The sequence below is a fragment of the Danio aesculapii genome, chromosome 11 (genome assembly GCF_903798145.1).
Source record: "Danio aesculapii chromosome 11, fDanAes4.1, whole genome shotgun sequence".
Taxonomy (NCBI): domain Eukaryota; kingdom Metazoa; phylum Chordata; class Actinopteri; order Cypriniformes; family Danionidae; genus Danio; species Danio aesculapii.
The window spans coordinates 30552045-30572279 of NC_079445.1; the positions used below are offsets into that span (position 1 = coordinate 30552045).

General features: G+C 36.8%; 1 protein-coding gene across 1 annotated transcript; it reads left to right on the forward strand.

Moving 5' to 3' along the window:
* Positions 1–3551: 3551 nt before the first annotated feature.
* On the forward strand, positions 3552–15415 carry LOC130237832 (actin remodeling regulator NHS-like). Its single transcript, XM_056468851.1, is given in 10 exon segments — positions 3552–3585; positions 4047–4186; positions 7449–7493; positions 7808–7870; positions 9196–9391; positions 9533–9664; positions 9760–10305; positions 10308–12791; positions 13213–13333; positions 13479–15415. Coding segments are annotated over 10 exon segments (4365 nt in total). The 3' UTR covers positions 14083–15415.
* Positions 15416–20235: the final 4820 nt, after the last annotated feature.

A 20235-nucleotide genomic window follows, 5' to 3' on the forward strand; every position in this document is an offset into this window, starting at 1 on the left:
CTACAGCTCATACAATTTAAAGTGATGCATAGATTACACTATACTAAGGCCAAACTTTATAAGCTGTATCCTTCTATCTCTGCTTTGTGTGATAGATGCAAAGGTGCAGTCGGGACTTATGGTCATATATTCTGGTCCTGTCTAGATGTATCTGAATTTTGGAAAAGTATCTTCGGACTTCATTCCCAGGCTTTTGAAATAGACATTAAAATTTATGTGGAATTAGCATTGTTTGGATGTTCAGACAAGGCTCTAACTTGACCTAAACGTGTGGCTTGGTGCTGGCCAAGAGAGTGATTCTGATAAAGTGGAAATTCACGACACCTCCAAGTTTTTTTTTAAATGATTAGCTGAAACGGTTTCTGTCCTTAAGCTGGAAAGGTTACATTTCTGTAGATTTGGAGACGATGTATGACAAAATATAGGCCCCCTTCCTTAGATCTGTAGGTTAATAATGTCTCTGTAATTATTTTTTGTAATATTCTTTTTTCTCCTTACTTTTTACATGTCATTTTATTTTGTTTCTTATTGCTATAGTCTGGCAAGTTTTTTTTTTTTTTTTGATGGTGCTGTATAATTTCTGTATTGTTTGCTAGTGTGCATATTCTAGTTAGTATCAGGTAATAACACCTAGATCATTTTGTTAACATATACACATGATGTACACTATTGTATATATATATATATATATGTATGTATGTGTGTGTGTGTGATTGCCATTTGTAGCATAGCCAGATCTTCTGTATTATAGCAGAAGTTCCAGACTCATTTGCAGGTTTTATGTGCACCTAGAGGACGTCTGATTGACGTGTTAAGCAACCAATCACTGTTCATTTCGTAAAAGTCATTTTTTTATGGGGTTGAAAATGTAAAATCAAAAACCCTAATAGACTGATGTCAAGAAAACCATTTGGAAAATTCCCACTAGAGGGCACTGCGATGCATAGACAGTGACAAAATGCATAGGTCTGTTCAAAAGCAGCATTCTAACACACTTTTCTTATAATTGCTGTAGTATCTAATATGTATACTGTGCACAGTATGTACATTTTCTGAATACATAAAAAACAAGGATGACCCAATACATTTGTAGTTACTTTTCTTGTCCAACTAGACTATCAGGACGAAATCTGAATGAAAAACTACACTGTAAACAATTACATAATAAAATGACAACTTATGTTTTTACATTAACTTGATTTAGAAGGTTAATCAGGTTTCAACTTATTTTTTAAGTTGAACAATATTTAACTTGATGTTTTAAGTCAGCTTAATTGATGCAAGTTCAAGTGACTTATGAAGTTAAATTGGTTCAACTTAAAAAATTTAAGTAATATAGATGCAACTAATGTGCAGCAATAATTCCTGCAGTTAATAGAATTCGGTGTCTGCATCAAAGTGTATTAGTGTAACAAATATATTACACATTAATTATTATTGACCTCTACTTATTAAAATATCTTATTTATTTTTATTATTATTATTAAAATAATAACATTTTAAATTAAGTACTACCTACTTGCATAGGGAAGAAATGGTATAATAACAATATTCTAATAGCACACACTGATTACAGTATAACTGCTCATGCCTAAAGTAGAATATATTCAGTTGAAGAAAGAATTATTAGCCCCCCTGTTTATTTTGTTCCCCAATTTCTGTTTAACGAAGAGAAGATTTGTTAACACATTCGTTTAAGACACTTCTATACAGCTTAAAGTGACATTTAAAGGCTTAACTAGGTTAATAAGTTAACTAGGCCGGTTAGGGTAATAAGGCAAGTTATTGTATATCGATGGTTTGTTCTGTAGACAGTCGAAAAAAAATTAGCTTAAAGGGGCTAAAAATGTTGACCTTAAAATGGTTCATAAAAAATTAAAGCTTCTTTTATTCTAGCTGAAATACAACAAATAAGAGTTTCTCCAGAAGAAAAAATATTATCAGACATACTGTGAAAATTTCCTTGCTCTGTTAAACATTATTGGGAAATATTTAAAAAAGAAATAAAAAAATTCAAAGGGGGTTTAATAATTCTGATTTCAACTGTATTATTATTGTTATGATTATTATTATTACTATATAGATGTCAAAACCCCACAAAAAGTTGTGGTTTCTATATGCAATAACACTGTAAAAAAGCATTAAGTATTTTAAAATAACAAAGTGATTATTTTCTTGTCCATCCTCTTCTTTGTCTGCCTTAACTGATGTATATATTTTTGGAAATACTGTACATGTGCTCTCTTGAATAGTAATGCCAGTCTAAGGTCAGCCTCTTGATATCAGTCTCTTAAAAATGGGAAATAAAACTGAACCCCAAGCATCACTCTCATTCTGGGATGCTATTTAAATAAATATTGGCCCCTGAGCCGCTAACAGGCTTTAATCCATATCGAAGCCTATTGTGTCACTTGACATTTGATTAGAGAAAATACATCTGCTCCTCACACAGGCACTCTGTGCGGAACTGATATGGGTTTTTATCCCATGATAGAAATAGATCTAAGTCTCTGAACAACAGCGGTGATCGCGTAAGCCAAGCTGTCAGACTGAAAGCATTCTGACAATAAATCTGTTCTGCTTTTAGGACTCAAACGCCACAGCAATGCTGGCACAAAATAAATTAATTTGAGAAAAATTTAATTATTTTAAATGTAGGTTATCAAGTTTTGGAGAACAAGTAAAACGATTCAAAAGCCTTTGCCACAAAAAAAGAGAAAGTAGTAACACATTTAGTTATATAAATATATTATATTAAATACATTTAAATGAATAAATTATGGAAAAATTGAAAATAACTTGAGTAATAAAAAGTGAGTATTAAATATAAAATAAAGGATTAAAACATGTAAGCTTCAGCTCATTTAGCAGATCAGCACAATATTACATTTTCAGTCACATGAAATAATGATCTGTTGAGAATTGTTTACTTCCATTTAATACACATACTTGTATATGGATGTACATGATTTTTAAACGTTTTAAAATAAGCTTATTCTGCTCAGCAGGGCTTCATTTAGTTCATCAATACAGTACAAATTGTGAAATGTTATTGCACTAGAAAATAACAGTTTAAAAGTAGTTTATCATATTCATTTTGTCCAGTGATTTTAAAAATGAGTTTTCAGCATCATTGCTCCAGTCTTCAGAGTCACATGATCCTTCAGAAATCACTCTAATATTAACTGTTATTATCATCATTATTATTATTATTATTAATATTAATGGTAATAGTAATACAAGCAATAATGGCTGGAGTAATAACTGCTTTCTTATTTCATATAGTTTCCAATGAAGTTATTTAAAATTCTAATAATACTTAATTAAAAAAATATTTTACGTTTAATAAATACATGTAACAACATCTTCACTTATTATATATTATTATATATACGGTTTGATTTAATTTATCTGTATTAAATATTAGATCATCTATCTGTGGATATTGGACTGGTGAAGGCGTTGAAGAATCGAAAACTCCACCTTATAACGCCTTCAGAGCAGATGTTAGGAGAATTTGTTGGTTCATACTGCCACCTTGTGTTGAAATGATGAATCCTGACTTGGCATTGCCTCAAGTTCAGTGTGAACTATCATAGCATAATTTATACTCTCTTTTTGAATCAATCTGACTTTCATTGAATTACACATAAAACGTTACCAGAACATTGGTTGTAAGTTTCCAGCAAATACATTATAGGACTCTGTACATGAACTATTGAGTTAGTTTGCAGTCTGTAAACTAACTATAAATCACACTACAACTGAGACTGACATTTTATCAAAATTAACATTTGCTTATCCTTAGGTGCTTTTCTGTTAAAATAAAAATATTTTTAAAAGCAGGCAGCCATTGACATCCACATCAATAGTAAAGTAAAAATCCTATTGAAGTCTATGGTTACTGGTTTCCAACATTCTTCAAAATATCTTCTGTTGAGTTTAACAGAAAAGCACCTGAGGATAAGCAAATGTTAATTTTGGGTTGGTCTCTGGCTCTGGCTCTGGCTCAAGTGTGTATGTGTATGTGTGTGTGTACTTCACAGACCAGCAGCAGCGCCAGCGTTCAACCAGCAGAGAGCGCAGTCGGGTCACTATATCAATATCTGTGGCACCGCCAATGCCAACCTTCCCTTCAACTCACAAACTCAAACGGCGAGAGCAGAGAGGTCGACATTCACGCATGGTAAGACACACACAAACATGTAGAGCAGCTCTAAATGTCATACGCTTGTTGAGACATCACATGTTCAAACGCTCTATCAGACGGCAAATGCGGAAACGAATGATACTAATAATACGACACTCAAAAAATGATGTTTGCTGTTTGATCAAACTAATTATTTAAAATGAGCTGAAACAACACAATTCTTAAGTTTTTTGGGGGACAACTTGAATATTTATGTTCAATCCACTTAAATTAAATAGGATACAACACAAATCGATTGTGTGGAATCCAGCATTTTTACAGTGTATTGACAATCGTGATCATAATGTTCATATCCATGCCTAATCTTAGATGGCCAGACGGTGGTTCGTCTTTAATAAATCCATAAAATAATGATGTCTGGGATGCAGCAAGTCCAGAGACTGTAGTAAACATCATGATTTTGTCAAATATTGACTTTAAAGGGTTAGTTCACCCCCAAATAAAATATTTTGTTATTAATTACCCTCATCTTATTCCAGTCCTCTTATACCATGGTTTATTTTCAATGTTAAGATATTTTAGATGATATCCAAGAGCCCCTTCATCCTCCATAGACACAAGGATTGTGAGGTGATCCAAGTCTAGAAAAGGAACCTAAACATTGTCAAAGTTGTTTCAGCGGTTCAACTGTAATCATAAGAAGCTCTGACAATACTTATGTGTGGCAAAACAAAACTGTAAATAGGACTTTGTTTGTCTATATTTACTCTCCCAGATCAGGTCAGTGTGTGTGTTTACTATGGCCATTGCAATGCTTGTGTGTTGTGCCGCCGAATCTAATGGAAAATGTCGTATTCCCCATTGTAAACGCGCACTCTGACCTTACGTGGAGAGTAAATATATGCAAACAAAGTCAGAGTTTTGTTTCGCCACACAAAAGTGTTTGGAGCTTCGTATGATTCCAGCTGAACCACTGAAGTCACATGATGTTTTGATTTTAAGTTCCTTTTCTGGACTTTGAATGTCTCAAGTGCGCTGCTGTCTATAGAGGATGAGAAAGCTCTCAGATTTTGTCTAAAATATTTTAATTTGTTACAAAGATGAATGGATCTTAGGAGATTGAGCTGACATAAGGAAGAGCAGTAAATAATTTTTGGGTGAACTAACCCTTAAATTTGTGATATGACTTAACAGTGGTCGTAAATGGCTATTGAAATTGAGTTTTCTTAATTCAATTGAGTCAAGGGCTTGGACCTGGAAACTGTACTTCTTATGTCACTAATTTAAAATTGGTTGGTCCTCCACCGTTTATCCCAGAATTTATGTTGATTTAGTGGTACCGTAGCTCTAAATGTAACTATAAATGCTTATTAGACTTTGGCCTAAGCTTGCACACTCTCTGTCCTGCCATGCACACCAGAGAGGAGCGTTAGAGAGAGTGATGTGCAAACTATCCAGAGGAAGGTAAATAGTTTCTTTTTGCTGTCTTGTGCCATCTGTGATACATCTCATTATAAAATATGTGGACGTTTGATATGGTGTTTTTTTAAGTGCCAATATTATGCTGTATTAGACGTTCTTCATTCTGTTGTGTTCTGAGGTCTCCTGTAATAGGCTTATATGCATGCAAAGTAAAAAACTAAAAAAAACATTTCATATCAGCTCATTTCTCTTTTTTCTAAAACCTTTCTTTCTATAAAGTTTTACTCTGCTCTGATTGGTCAGATGGTCCAATCTGTTATGATTGGTCTAACACCAGCACTTTGAAACTGAATGGCCAGTACTATATATGAATATGACTGGCAATTATGAAAAATATTTAAGTAAAATTCATTAATTTTATTAATTATGTAATAAATTACATATATACATATATACTATAAATAGTATAATTATGAAAATAAAAATTAAACCAAATATTAAATGGCAAATTACATTAATTCTTTTTTTTACGTGAATATAAATTCTGTGTCCAGTTTGTTGAACTTCATCATTCCCTGTGTTCATTGCATGTAGAACATAAGTCTCAATCTCAAGACTGCTCTTGAACACCTTGATTAGTAGGATCAGGTGTGTTTGAATAGGGTTGGAGCAAAACTGTGCAGAGCTGCGGCTCTCCAGGAATTGAGTTTGAGACATATGATGTAGAAGATTAAATAAAAACTAAAATAATCATTAGCGCATGTTCAATCACCTAAAATATATATATATATTTTACATTAAATTGTCAGTGAATTGTGAAAACTGCTACTTTTACACATGCTGGACATTTTTTAGGAAAAAAAGCACATATCTGTTTTTCAAAACGTCATCATTTACTCCATAATAATGAATTTGCAAACCTATTTCAGATACAGAGACCAGATAAAAACACAAATCAGTTGTATGTCATTTTGATATTCATTTTGCTTTTATTTTTAAGCTGACTAACAAATGAGTAGTCCTATTTAAATGATTTTTTTTATAAAGAAAAAGTTTTCAGACAGCACAAAGTTATTATTGTGTTAAAATAAAAACAACTCTTCCAGTATACCGGGTGAATACAGAGGCTATGTATTATATGTTTTACATACTTTCAAGAGTTCACACTTAGCTGATGATTGATTATAAAGCTTGTTTGGCATGCTGTCCCGGGAGAGAGCCCTGAGCTCATAAGATCCTCGAGCCCAGGGCTCCCTCCCGTTGGCAAGGCGAGAAGGGAGTTTGAGCTCAGGTAGATCTCGAGAACTCCCCTGTTGTAGTAGCTAATGAACAGATAGTGATTGCTCTTAAGAGATAACTACTAGAAGCATGTCTATGGTGCCGATTTGGATTAGTCAATTAACTTAAGTTGTATTTTTTTGGACGGTGGGAGGAAACCGGGGAACGTAGAGGAAACCAATGTGAGCACAGGAAGAACGTGTAAACTCTGTACAGAAATGTCGACTGGCTTGGTAAGGACTAGAACCAGTGACGTTCTTGCTGTGAGGCAACTGTGCGAACCACTGGGCCGCCGTCACACCCATCTAGGAAAGGAGGAGGAGTAAGGTAGAAGGGGGGATTCTTCAAAACAAAGATGGCTGTTATATGGAACTTAGGGTAGTTATAGTGGTTTAGGAATCTTCTGATTGGTGAATCATAAATTGAATAATGCGAGACCGGCCGCAAGCAATCATAAGCACGTGATCCTCTCAAAGTTAGTTTAAAAATAAACTTCACTTCAGAAGACATACTTTCATAAGCATATGAATGAAATGGCCTGCTGCATTTAAGTTTAATGGCAATTATTCTGGGTATTTGATCTGTTTTGTTTCTGCAGGAAAGACCAGCCAAGGAGGCTGAATTCAAACCTGTCCTCAGAAAGGTAAATTATATCATACCCCCCAAAGGAACGGGCTTTCCCACTTTGAAAAGATGCCAGATTGAAAGAAATCCTTCCATAGCATTTATATTTAGCAAATTCCTTTCCATTAGATCACCACCTTTCATTTCAGCTTGTAGATGTCAAATGATTCAAAACAAGTTACCAATAAAAGCCTGTTTTGTGTTAAATGTTGTCCCTGTTCCCTGACAGCATCCGACATCACATCAGACCTTTATTTTCACATTATTGAAAACACGTATGAGATGTTTTATTTTGCCTTTTGTTTAGTTCTGTTTTCCATCTTTTAATTTTAGTATCAGCGCTCCCGTTCCCCCTCCCCTGTTCAGTGTTGTTACTTCATTCCCTGGATTAGAAAGGTATTTTGTATCTGTAAAGGTTTCTTGTTAACTCCAACTCCTAACCATTTCTGTTTCTCCTTTTCTAACATCAGCATTAGCTTAGATCAAGACTTTCTACATATCTACATATGTCTGTTTATTGCTATTAAATAAATCATCTGCAAAGTTTTATATTTATTCCTTTCTAAAGTATTTGTGAAGCCTGGCCTTCATAAAATACATTGTATTAAACATTTGCATGCTTTTTCACTGTTTTAAAGAAATGACTCTTGACTTTGAGCCATAGAAAAATCATGCTGTCTCTCTTCCTGTGTTTGAATCTTTCATCTTTTCTCTGTTCCTCTGTTTTGCCTCATATTCAAAGCTGCATTTCTTATCAACACAGAAAAGTGGAAATTTGGCAATACATGTATGTATGCAGATGTTTCCTTCATACAGTTAGCCCCAAAATGTATTTGGACACTTAAAGGCCCTGATATATTTTAAGTTAATTCAAAACAATAAATCAGGCTCAAACTAATTTCATTTTGAATCTAAAACAACTTGCCAAATCATAAAAAATTCTGTTAAAGTTCACTCCAGCTCTAGGTAACACCTTTAAAGTCAAATTGGTCCATTGTGATTACATACAGTATTAGGCATAGTATGAGGCTCCTCCTTCTTTGAGGTAGATATTTCATCCCTGTTACTGTAAACTTAAGACACAGAAGAGCTTCATGGTAGAAATTGAACTGTAATTCTAATCTGAAGCAACACTGATGCCAGTTTAATACTTTAAAACTTGCTTTTAAGCAGTGTACTGTATGAAGTGCTTTGCAAATAAACATGATGTAATTTGATTTAAGAAACAAATTGTAGAGGTCATCCAAACATTCCCATCACTAATATCATATCCTTTCTTAACTGCTTTTTTCACTGCTGTAATTATAGATTAATGCAGTGTTTATTTTGTTATTGAAAGGAACATATTTACATATTCATCTAAACATCACACAAACAGCATCTTTTTTTCTTACCCCTTAATGAAGAACGACAAAGAGCTCCAGTGTATTAGGGCCTTAAGTCATATTAAAATGAATAAATGTCTTCACTGGATGATAAAGAGCCAACCATTGTTGGCTGTTTGGCTTACCTTGATGTGTATTTATTGTATATTTCTAGTTCATGGAAATTTATACAGTAAGTGTGACTCAAAATGTGTCTAAAACAATTTTGGGGCCACTGTATAAAATCTGTGATCCTGTATTCTTTCATTCAACTGTGTGTTTACAGTCTCTATTTGTACATCAAATCATCAGTTGGAGCCTAATACAGCTAAACATTTGAATATTGTTCAATGTTAGGCTGGAACCAACACAGAAACGGATGGAGAACTACAAGTGATGAGCCATAGGCCTAAATGTCCTGTTCCCAATGCACCTACCACCCTGGACAAACAGACCAACTGGTCTAAAGCCCTGCCTCTTCCCACTCCAGAAGAAAGAATAAAGAATGACTCTCAAGTGATTTCGTCCTGTATCATTCCAATAAATGTTTCCGGTAAAGCAACAGCTTCAGATTCAGTACAAACTAAAAATAACAAATATAAAAGTCAAAATAATTTGTAATTTCAGAATATATGACGGAATACATGGCATATGCTTAGTTAATTCTAAAAGCCTATGTTATTTATTTTCATAGGTGTTGGATTTGACAGAGAAGCCAGTGCTCGCTGCTCTCTTGTTCACTCCCAATCAGTTCTACAGAGACGACGGAAACTCAGGAGGCGAAAAACGATCACTGGGATCCCCAAACGAGTTCAACAAGACATGGGTATTTGTTCATTTTTTTGCATTATTACATATACACATCACATTTTATCTGCATTTACTTCTAGTTTAATTTTTGATTTTCTGATTTTTCTGTAGATTCTGACGAATCCCCTGTTGCTAGAGAAAGAACAGTGATAATCCACGCCAACCCACACAAGTCCCACGAGTGGCATGAGGAGCTCTCCTTGAGTGGCAGAGTATTGCATACCAAGGATTCGGGCTGTCAGACAGATGACTTCTTGATTACTGCTCCATCCCGAAGGCGCATCCGTGCCCAAAGAGGTCAGGGAATTCCAGCTTCTCTCTCTCATTCCACTGGGAACATAACCTCCCTGCCAGATCGTTCTGATACGGTTTATGCTGCAGCATCAGCTACACGTGTCCGTTCTAGGAGCCTTCCACGTGAGGGTGGTCGGCTTCTGGATGAGGACCAAGATGACAGTGATGATGATGATGAAGATGATGATGATGAAGATGATGAAGAGGAAGATGAGGAGCTCTCTCCATATGAAACCGAGGACTTCCTGCCAGGTCCCGGACAGAGAATCTCAAAGGATGAGGAAGAGAGTACTGACGACCAAGCCATGCCAGAGCTGCAGTTTGGAAGTCTTAAGCGTATGCAGCATTCAGAGAGCCCTGAACACACATGGATCGAGGGGGCAGATCCAGGCTCCCACGCAAAGTAGACATGGGGAGCTGTGAGATTTCCTCTAGTTCAGATACTTTCAGCAGCCCCATACACTCTGCATCTACTACAGGAGTGCTTGGCAGCCAGATTGACCATAAAGAGGATCACCAGTCCTCAAGTGGCAACTGGAGTGGAAGCAGCTCCACTTGCCCATCACAGACATCCGAGACTCTTCCACCTGCTGCTTCCCCTCCCTTGACGGGATCCTCACACTGTGATTCAGAACTTTCCCTGAATACTGGGTCCCACGTCATAGATGACAACACTGGTTTCATAATTGATCCCTATCACATGGACAAGCCACAAGGACAGGGGCAACGATCCAATTCATTTACCTCATCAGCTACTGATCAGATGGATGATGCAGGGGTCAGCACTGCTAGTGATGGTGAGTGGAACTGCACCCAGGACCAGCAGGATCAGCCCTGTACCCAAGACTTCAGCCCAAAGCGTTCCAGAGAGGATGAGAGTGGTGTCAGCTGCCCCAGTTATTCTAGTGGGGAAACTTACGAGAGCTTCAGTGACCAAGCATCCGCTAGAAAATCTGAGATGCACTACATCGTCGACACGGAAGGATTCTATTCCTCCATGCACTTTGACTCTGGTCTTAAGGGTAGCAGAAGCTACTACAACTATGCAGCCATTGACCCTGACTGTGGCCCAAGTGGTAATATAGCACCTGGCATGACTGAATACCCTCAGCCAGAGTACAGAGCCACCAGGACACTGGGCAGACCCTGTCTCTCTTTAAGAAAACCAAAGGCCAAGCCCCCCCCTCCAAAACGTAGCTCTTCATTAAAGGAAACAAGCAGTGGTGTGAACGTTCCAGAGCAGAACGAACCAAAGATTACTTGTGAGTTGCCACTGCCCTTGTCTTCCAGGGAGATGAAACTGCAGCTGGACTTGGCTGATTCTACAGGGCACCTTGAGACTGCAGGTCTTGAATCACTTGGTGCATGGGGAGTGGAAAACGTCAGGGACATGCTTGACTGCTCCTCCCCATTCAGTTCCTCGGACACACATTCCTTCAAAGATGAAGGTGCTGTGCAAGCAGACTATGCAGACCTCTGGCTCCACAATGACTTGAAATCAAATGATCCTTACCGGTCCCTGTCTAACTCTAGCTCTGCTACGGGTACAACTGTTATTGAATGCATCAAGTCACCAGAAAGATCAGAAACGCACACCTGTCAACCAAGGTCCAGACCTTCTTCCCCAACTCTTCCTCCACCTGAAAGCGAATTCAAGCTTGCTTCTCCCGAAAAGCTGGCAGGCTTGGCGTCCCCTTCCAGTGGATATTCCAGTCAATCTGAAACACCTACATCTTCCTTCCCCTCTGCTTTCTTCCCTGGGCCCCTGTCTCCAACCAGTGGGAAGAGGAAGCCCAAAGTCCCCGAAAGGAAGTCCTCACTTTGTTCCTTACAACAGCAACAGCTTTCAGTCAGAGACCCAAGCATTTCCTCTAGGAGGGAAACTGACTTCCATGCCATACCCCCCAGTCACCTTGACCTAAGTGCTCTTCACAGTAAGCACTTTCCTCACAGAAATCAAATGCACATCCTCCACCAGAATAAGCAGAAAGCTGCCATAGCAGCAGCTGCTGCAGCAGAAGCTCGCAGTGCAGCAGCTGCAGCCGCTGCTGTCGAGGCCCGCACTGCAGCTACAGCTTCTACTTCAGAGAGTGCAACAAATACAGCACCCATCTCAGCCCATTTGGCTATTACTCCAACGGTTCTTAGATCAGTGCAACTGCGATCTATATGTAGACCATCTGATGGCAACCAAGGGCTTGATCAAGACAGTTCAAATCTAGTAACTCGTCCAAAGTGTCCCACAATAATAACTGATGCCTCATCATCTAGCAACAGGCACAACAGGAAGCCACCAGCCTACAAACCCCCTGCTGCACAGGTCTGTGATTCACAGATTCCACAGGTGGAAAGCATTGTTTTTCCCCAAGAAGAAGTGAGAGTGAGACAGGAGAGGTTTGGTCCTGGTACATACTGGGCAATGACTGCTTTCAGAACTCCTGTGGACCTTAATCCTGAAAAAGAAGTCTCTTCAACAAGGTCATCTCAGTATCTTCAACAAGAACAAGACAGCAGAAGGTGCCTAGATGTGCAAAAGACATTGTCACCAGAGAGACTAAAACAAGATTTAAATCAACTATCGCGGCCAGACCCTTCAACACAGCCTATGTGTTTGGCCAGCACAATGCCACCCCCTGCTTATAGTGAGATACAGAGGAGCAATTTTGTACTGTGCAACAGTCCTGACAAAGTGCCTGTTTCAACTCAAGAGGCATCGCATTCTTACATAATCAGCGATGTACAAGGCAGAGAGGAGGATTATGAGACATCAGGTGTCGCAACCAGAAGTGCCTCACAGGACATAAGGGAAGAAGAGTCAACCCCAGATACAGAGGACTATTTCAGTAAAGGTAATTGTCTTGTTAAAATGTCAGCATATCAGATGTGACTGATTTATTACCCTAGCTATATTTCTGTCATGGACATTTCTGAGATATCTTTTATGGTAGGGGACATGGTAGATTTGAGGAATTTGGTATTGGTGGAAAAGGTATGTTAAACTGCTAATAGCTACTTCTGTTGAGCAGTGCTGTTGTGGAGCAGGTACTGTGACTTGCTACTTCCAAAAAAACCAATGCTGAAGATACATGAAATAACTGCTATAACTTCTTTACAGGTGGTGCTGGGGGAAATTTTGAGTTCTTGATAGCAGCATTTAAACTCTTACAGCCTAATAATTGAATAACAAGCCACTTTGATGATATAACAGAAACCAAGCTAATTCAGGGTACATTAATTTTAATACTATATGAATGCTTTGCATGTTGACAGAATCAACTCCCAGTGATAATTCATCCTCTCCTTTGACTGATGACTCCAGACTTGATGATGATGTTTTCCCATCTCCCAACAAACTCCGCACAACTGAAGATCTTTTTGCTATGATCCACAGGTAACCCTAAATGTTTCAGATGGCAATACAGAATCTGGTGTATATTCTCCATGTCCTATATTTTAGTGATGTACCTGCATAACATAATGGAAACTGATTCCTGCACTTACACATGACACAAACACTTTCAACCCTGTGATTGCAGATCTAAAAGGAAAGTGTTGGGACGCAAGGATTCAGGGGAAGTGAGTGGAAAAGGTCGGCCTGGTGTACCACCTGCGACCACCACAGTAAGCAATCCTACTGTATGCCCGGTCATCCCTGCTCCCCCAGTTCCTTCAAACAACTCCCAGCGAGCCTCAGGACCCATCTACAGGAGTGCCAAAAAGTCTAGTACATCCAGTGAGGAGTTCAAACTCCTGTTGCTTAAGAAAGGTAGTCGCACAGACTCAAGTTACCGCATGTCTGCTACAGAGATCCTTAAGAGCCCAATCACACCCAAGACTCAAGCAGAGCTGCTATTAGAGGCCGTGAGGCAACCAGAAGAGACCCCCTTACCCCAACTGGATTCCACCAGCAGTGGAGATCCACTTTCAAGCCCATTTCCTAAGGCCAACAGTGAAGGATTCTCCCCAAAAACAGTCACCATGTCAGCTGCCTCCAGACAAGGACGTTCTAGAATTCCACCTGCAGCGAACAGCAGTCGCTATAGCACGCGGAGTCGGCTGTACACTGCCCCAATGCAGGCCATATCAGAAGGAGAGACTGAGAACTCAGATGGAAGTCCACACGATGACCGCTCCTCCTAGTGGTATTATCATTTTTTTAACCACTTAGCAAAATGATGAATCTTTTTATAATATGAAAACACTGAAAACTGTATGAGAGTGCTGTACACGTGTTATGATCTACCTTTTCTCCTATACCATTGATTTCTTTAAGCTCCTTTTATACTCTGTAGGTCAACTGAAAATTTGAACTTAAATTACCGAATGATGTATTGATCATCAAGAAATGATTTTTTTATCATAGTCCCACACTTTAATTCTCAGAAAATGATTCACTCGTCTTTCTTTGAAAAGGTGTTGAAAAGTTTTTAATATAATAGAAATCAGTTCTTTTCCATCATCCATCACGAATTTTCATAACCATGTCGATGTTAAACTTTTTCGAGGACAATCGCACCAAGGCCTTTCTTAGAAGGATGTGCAAGGGGAAGGAGTTCTGAGACAAAGAAAGCCAGAAATGTTATGAACATAATGGACTGGTTTGCAAAACCATCAATTCTTTTGCACTTAATTTGGTTACCTTGAAATATACAACCTGGATGTACTGTTAAAAAAAATAACAAGGAAAGCAAACAGAAATAATCCAGTTTTAAATTAGAGAAATGGAGCCTCTGTGGTGTGTGAGAGACTCTTCATGCTGTTTGAATCTCTAACAAACAACGCTCCAACAACCGTTTTACCAACGTTTATTTGACCTTTTCTTTGAAGACCCAAATTGGGTTGTGAATTTTTGTCACGTTTTTTCAGGTGTCATCATGTATAATTTACTTAGTCAACTAACATGGAAGATTTTTGTGACCGCAGAAGAAACGAGGACTTCAGAGAAAATTCACCTCAGTCACCATGTATTCTGTGAATACCTTTAAAATCAAGCATACTGTTCAATTGAAGAAGAACAGATTCACTTTTAAAGTGAACCACTTCGGAGTTGGAGGTTTTCTCTGAGTTCAAAACTCATAGGAATTAGCTAGATTTGTCAAGCCTACACTGTGCCACTGAAGGGAAGGTGACAAGCTGTGAAAAGATAGATTTTTTTTGGAGGGGGGGGGGGGTCATCTGTCTCTGATGAACGCTTTTTCACTGTGGTCGTCATTTGGTTTCTTCATCCTCTGTGTAGCATGCAATAAAACACTAGAACACGTCACATGACCTCCACCTAAAATGTATTTCCACCTTCACTTGAATTTCTTGAGTATGTGCTATGTTCAGTAAATGTATAAAATGTATAAGGTTTGCCGTTTTACATCACTGTATACACAGTTTGAGCTTTTCCCTTAAGTGGAGGAAATGGACAATCTAATCGAATGAAGCACTATTTGTGTACAGTTAAGTTTTGAGAGAACGAAGTGCTGAAAAGGTGATGATGATGATGATTAGATTATTTAGGGATTAATGTAAAGCGAGTGCTGGTTTATATCTGAATCTCTGGGATATGGATGAAATGACTGCAAAAGGCCTGCAGTTTAAAGTTCATTGCTCATCTGTATATACATGGATGACTGACTTATGATATTTTTTTCTGGACTGTTGTTGGTTTGTCATGTACGTCACTTCTAAGAGGTTTGAGAAGTTGATTCTTTTTATTGTTTTGTACCAGTAGAGAAACCTTCCAGAATATTCTGAGACACTAACAGAACTAACAAGATATTTTCTCATAAAATAGGAGCTGCAATGTGCCACGTCTTATTTCTCCTTTAATACAACCCTGTGTGAAGGTTGTCGCAATTAGCTTTGCTTTATAATTACAGACTTTTGGAAGTACAGACTACTTTTTCCCTCGTGTCCATATGCTAGAATAAATCTATGAAATCTTCTTTTAGATTGCAACGTTTAATAGAAAAAAAAATATTTTAATTATGGGATATTTTATCCAGAGACTTATTTTGTTAATAAATTTGGGAAAGAATAACGATAAAGCTTTATTTAAATAAAATAAGAAAACATATTTCATATCAGGGGTGTATCAGCCGATGATGAAGATACCGAACTTGTAAACATTTCTAATTAGCTGTAAACTTGCATTCTGAACAAATAAGCTATACTATATGTTATACGACTGTAGTTAAACATTTTGGTGCTCTGAATTCTTATACCCAGGCCATAATCTGTCATTGTTGCCATCTTGGAGAAAAAAAGTCATTTGAAATCATCGGTTTTCTTTCCATATTTTTCACTCTATGGTTATGGTGCAAAAGCAGTCATGAAAACAACACTCGTGACAACTCAAAAATCCAGATATGTAGCAGTGAATATGTCTTTTGCTTTATTTTCATAACACACAACAAGTAGCCACATTTGCAGTACCAACCTAGTTACCTGTAGTGAAGCTTACCAGTCAGTTTTGGCCTTATTTGCGGAATATTCAAGAAAAGAATTAAGGGAAATCACAAAAGTGGGTTGTCTGTATAGTTATTTTACCTCAATGCAGCTTTCGACTGTTTTTAAACAGGTACACTATACATTAATAATGATCATATCAATGAAGAAAGGACAAAAGGAAACAAAAAGACACTACACAGAATAGTTGTACTTCAAATATCATAATCCATCTTGGAATATTTCTCCATTTTACAGGTTTCTAGACACATTTTACTGAATTACTCTGCATTAACGGAGAAGCACAGTCTGTTTTGCCAAAGGGTTTCAAACGTGTACGGGTGCGAAGTAATTACAAATTGTAATAAATTAATTGATGGGCCGATAGAAATGAGGGTTGAAGTGAAAATGTCTAGAGACAAGATGCATCTCATTTTGTATTTTTGTATAAACATGTACATATGATCTTTTTAAAAATGAAAAAAGAGAAAAGATACAATTGTTTCATTTTGTAAAATGTTTTAAAAGTTTACATTAATTCCAAGCCTTTGTATTTTTGAGCTGTGCGACTCTCTCGGTCCTTTTATTTATTTTTTAGTAAACATTGTGGGAACTCCATTGTAAATTTGAACCATTTCCTGCCAGCTCAAGTGACTGCTTAGTAACTGTGCATAGAGAAAGCCAATAAATGTGACTGCATTGAAAAATAACTGGATGACATGTGTATTATTTGCTACACTGATTCAGCATTTAAGAAAAATGCAACCCCCTTCTATATATTATCAGAATCCTGGGATGTGGTTTACTCATGGTGTGTGTTTTCTGTAAATTTCAATAACAGATAAAAGATTTGACACGCAATCATAATGGGCTATGTGCACGCAGACTCTTAATTTTCAGCCAGCGAAGCCCGACGGCTTCTGTGTACCGTCTTATCTATTACAAAATTGCCACGTTTAAGATCTGTTTACTTTTAAAAATAAGTTTTCTTCACTGCCTATTAGATAAAAAAGTGGGTCTCATACTGGCCAAGTAGCACTGCATTAATATCGAAGTTTCTTCTGTGCCATCTATTTAAAATATGAACATTTGTTTTACGTCAGTATTTTGAATGGAGTGTTCTACATATAGCCCTGCTGTACTGACGGCGCTAGTGGTTACACTGGTCTTTCAATCTCATTTTATGCTTGAACAACTAAATAAAACCCTTACATTTATTTAACTGATTGTATTTTAATTATATTACGATGTCGATGCTGTAAAAGTACCTTATAAACTTTTTAAAATAGTCCACAATAACATTTCAAAAGTTACCGTTGGCTGAAAAACTTTGGCATAGACGAGCCCATTAAAATTACAGAATAGTTTTTTTCCTTCATAAAAACTGGATTGAAGTACTTGGAGTCAACTGGCCAGAGACTTCACTCCAAACAGGGTAAACCTTACAATAATTATAATTAAAAAAAAAAAAATAATAAAAAAAAAAAAAAAAAAATATAGTATATATATATATATATATATATATATATATATATATATATATATATATATATATTATATATAGATTACTTCAGAAGTTCCCCAAATGTGTCTCTGCTTGATATGCTGACAATCCGCCATCTTTGAAATGGTCACGAAAAGCAAGCCTGATGGTTCCATCTACTGAGCCTGAATTGACAAAGAAATAATTAATGTATATTTAATATCCCACAGGTCTTTAAACTACAGGAACCTTTCAATTATAGTTGATAAACTAACACTGTAAGAAACCACCGGTTGTTTAAGATATAGATATAACAATCCACATTTTCCTCAGTTCAAAAACTAAAATTGAAAGGAAACTTGCAAGAATTAACAAAATTAGTAAATTACTTATTAAGTACATTACTTATTGGTGTCACAGAAATCTTAGGATGATGCAAAGCAAACACCAATAATTTCACGCACATGGATTACTGTCACGCGTTCAGCGACACCGTAAGTGCTACCCATAATTCAAAGCGCACTTAGTAAAAAGATGTGGACTGTTTGTATGCTCGCCCATAATCAGGCATTAATTATATATATTTAGGACTTATACGTTTGTGACGTGACATTTCGCATTCACGCTGCAGAAATTATATTGGAAGACATTGTCTAATACATAATGACGAAATACTTACGGTTCCCCGAGCCTGTGTAAAGACATGATTAACTTTGAAATGAAAGGTAACTAACTCGTTATATAAACATCTCCAAAGTTCTTTCTTACTACTCAGGAGAAACATGTCCTTTCACTAGTGTATGTGTACGCAAAACTAAGGGAGAAGAGGAGTGGAAAATAGTTTTTGAGGACTGACAGACTGGAAATTCCAGAAAACGCCCATGAGGAGGCTGTTTCTCCATGAACAGGGTAAATCTTGCGGATGTGAGTATCATCGAGAATCATCTGATCCATTCAAAATAAAATAAACGTCGGTCTGGTAGAATAAAAAGATGCCAGCCAGGACTGCTAGAATGTCCAGAGACCAGTAAGACTGATACTACAAGGTGACAAACCTGAAATGCTGAATGAAAATGTACTTATGTGGGCTAATGGCGTGTTCGAGAGTTGAGGGCATCATTTAACTTTAGCGTTTGAGTAAAGGGGTAGTTCACCCAAAAGTAAAATTTCTGTTCATTGTTTACACGTTCTTTACTTGTTTCTAACCTTTTGCTTTCTTTCATATGTAAAAAAAATCACTTTGCTATTTTTAACAACGATGGGATATGCGATAAAGACAATATATGATTTAGTCTGTAAACCGCATTAATTACCATTAGTTAATAATTTCTTATCCTCGTGCACAAGTTTAACATTTGCTGTTAATGTAAATATATGTTGCTTAATCTGTGTGACGAAAATATAGAAACCCAACCATTCGAGTTTCTTTTGAAATTTCTGTAATTTCTAATCACCCAATTTCAATTAAATAGTGATAAATGACTGCACTTTACACAGAAGTAGAACATAGGTTCAATCAGGGCGATTTTAGGATTTTCATTTTAGGTAGGCTCAGCTCCAAATGAGGAAAAAAAAAAATATATATATATATATGTATGTATGTATGTATTTCTAAATAATAATTTAAGTCATAGTCATTTGAGTTCTGAATGAAGCCAAATAGGCTCAACAAAGCCTGTTTACTGTTGTAAAAGCCACTTTATATGTTAAAGTACAATTTCTACTTTCCTAATTAAATGGCATATATATATATATATATACATATACATATATATATATACATATATATGATATATATATATATATATATATATTATATATATATAGATTATATATATATATAGATATATATATATGTATGTGTGGTGTGTGTGTGTGTGTGGCGCGTATGTGCGTGTGCGTGTGTGTGTGTGTGTGTGGGTGTGTGTGTGTGTGCAAACAGGTTTGTTGAGCCTATTGGCTCATTCAGAACTCAATGACTATGACTATTAAATTATTACTTAGAAATACTTAGAGTTAAAAAAAGTTGTTCTGTCACTGTTTAATCCTTTCTGTGCATGACTCTGGTATAATGCCACATGCACTGTAATGTGTTTTCTAATGGTAGTTCATTTTGAAATAAAAATAGTAAAATGTTCGTTGAGAGTTACATTTCGCTACAGCCCCCTTAAAATAGGCTTAGCAGCGCCCATGGGTTCAATGCAGTTCAAATGCAGCGCCTTGTGTTAAAACAGCTTAACAATATGAAAGTTCTAGTGAAATGAAACTGCTTCAGTCCGGTTAATTAAAAGGCTAATTAAACTCACGCAGTCTCACACCGTCTGCCATTAAGTATATATAGTTTTAAAGGTTATTATTTTTCACAATCAAGTATG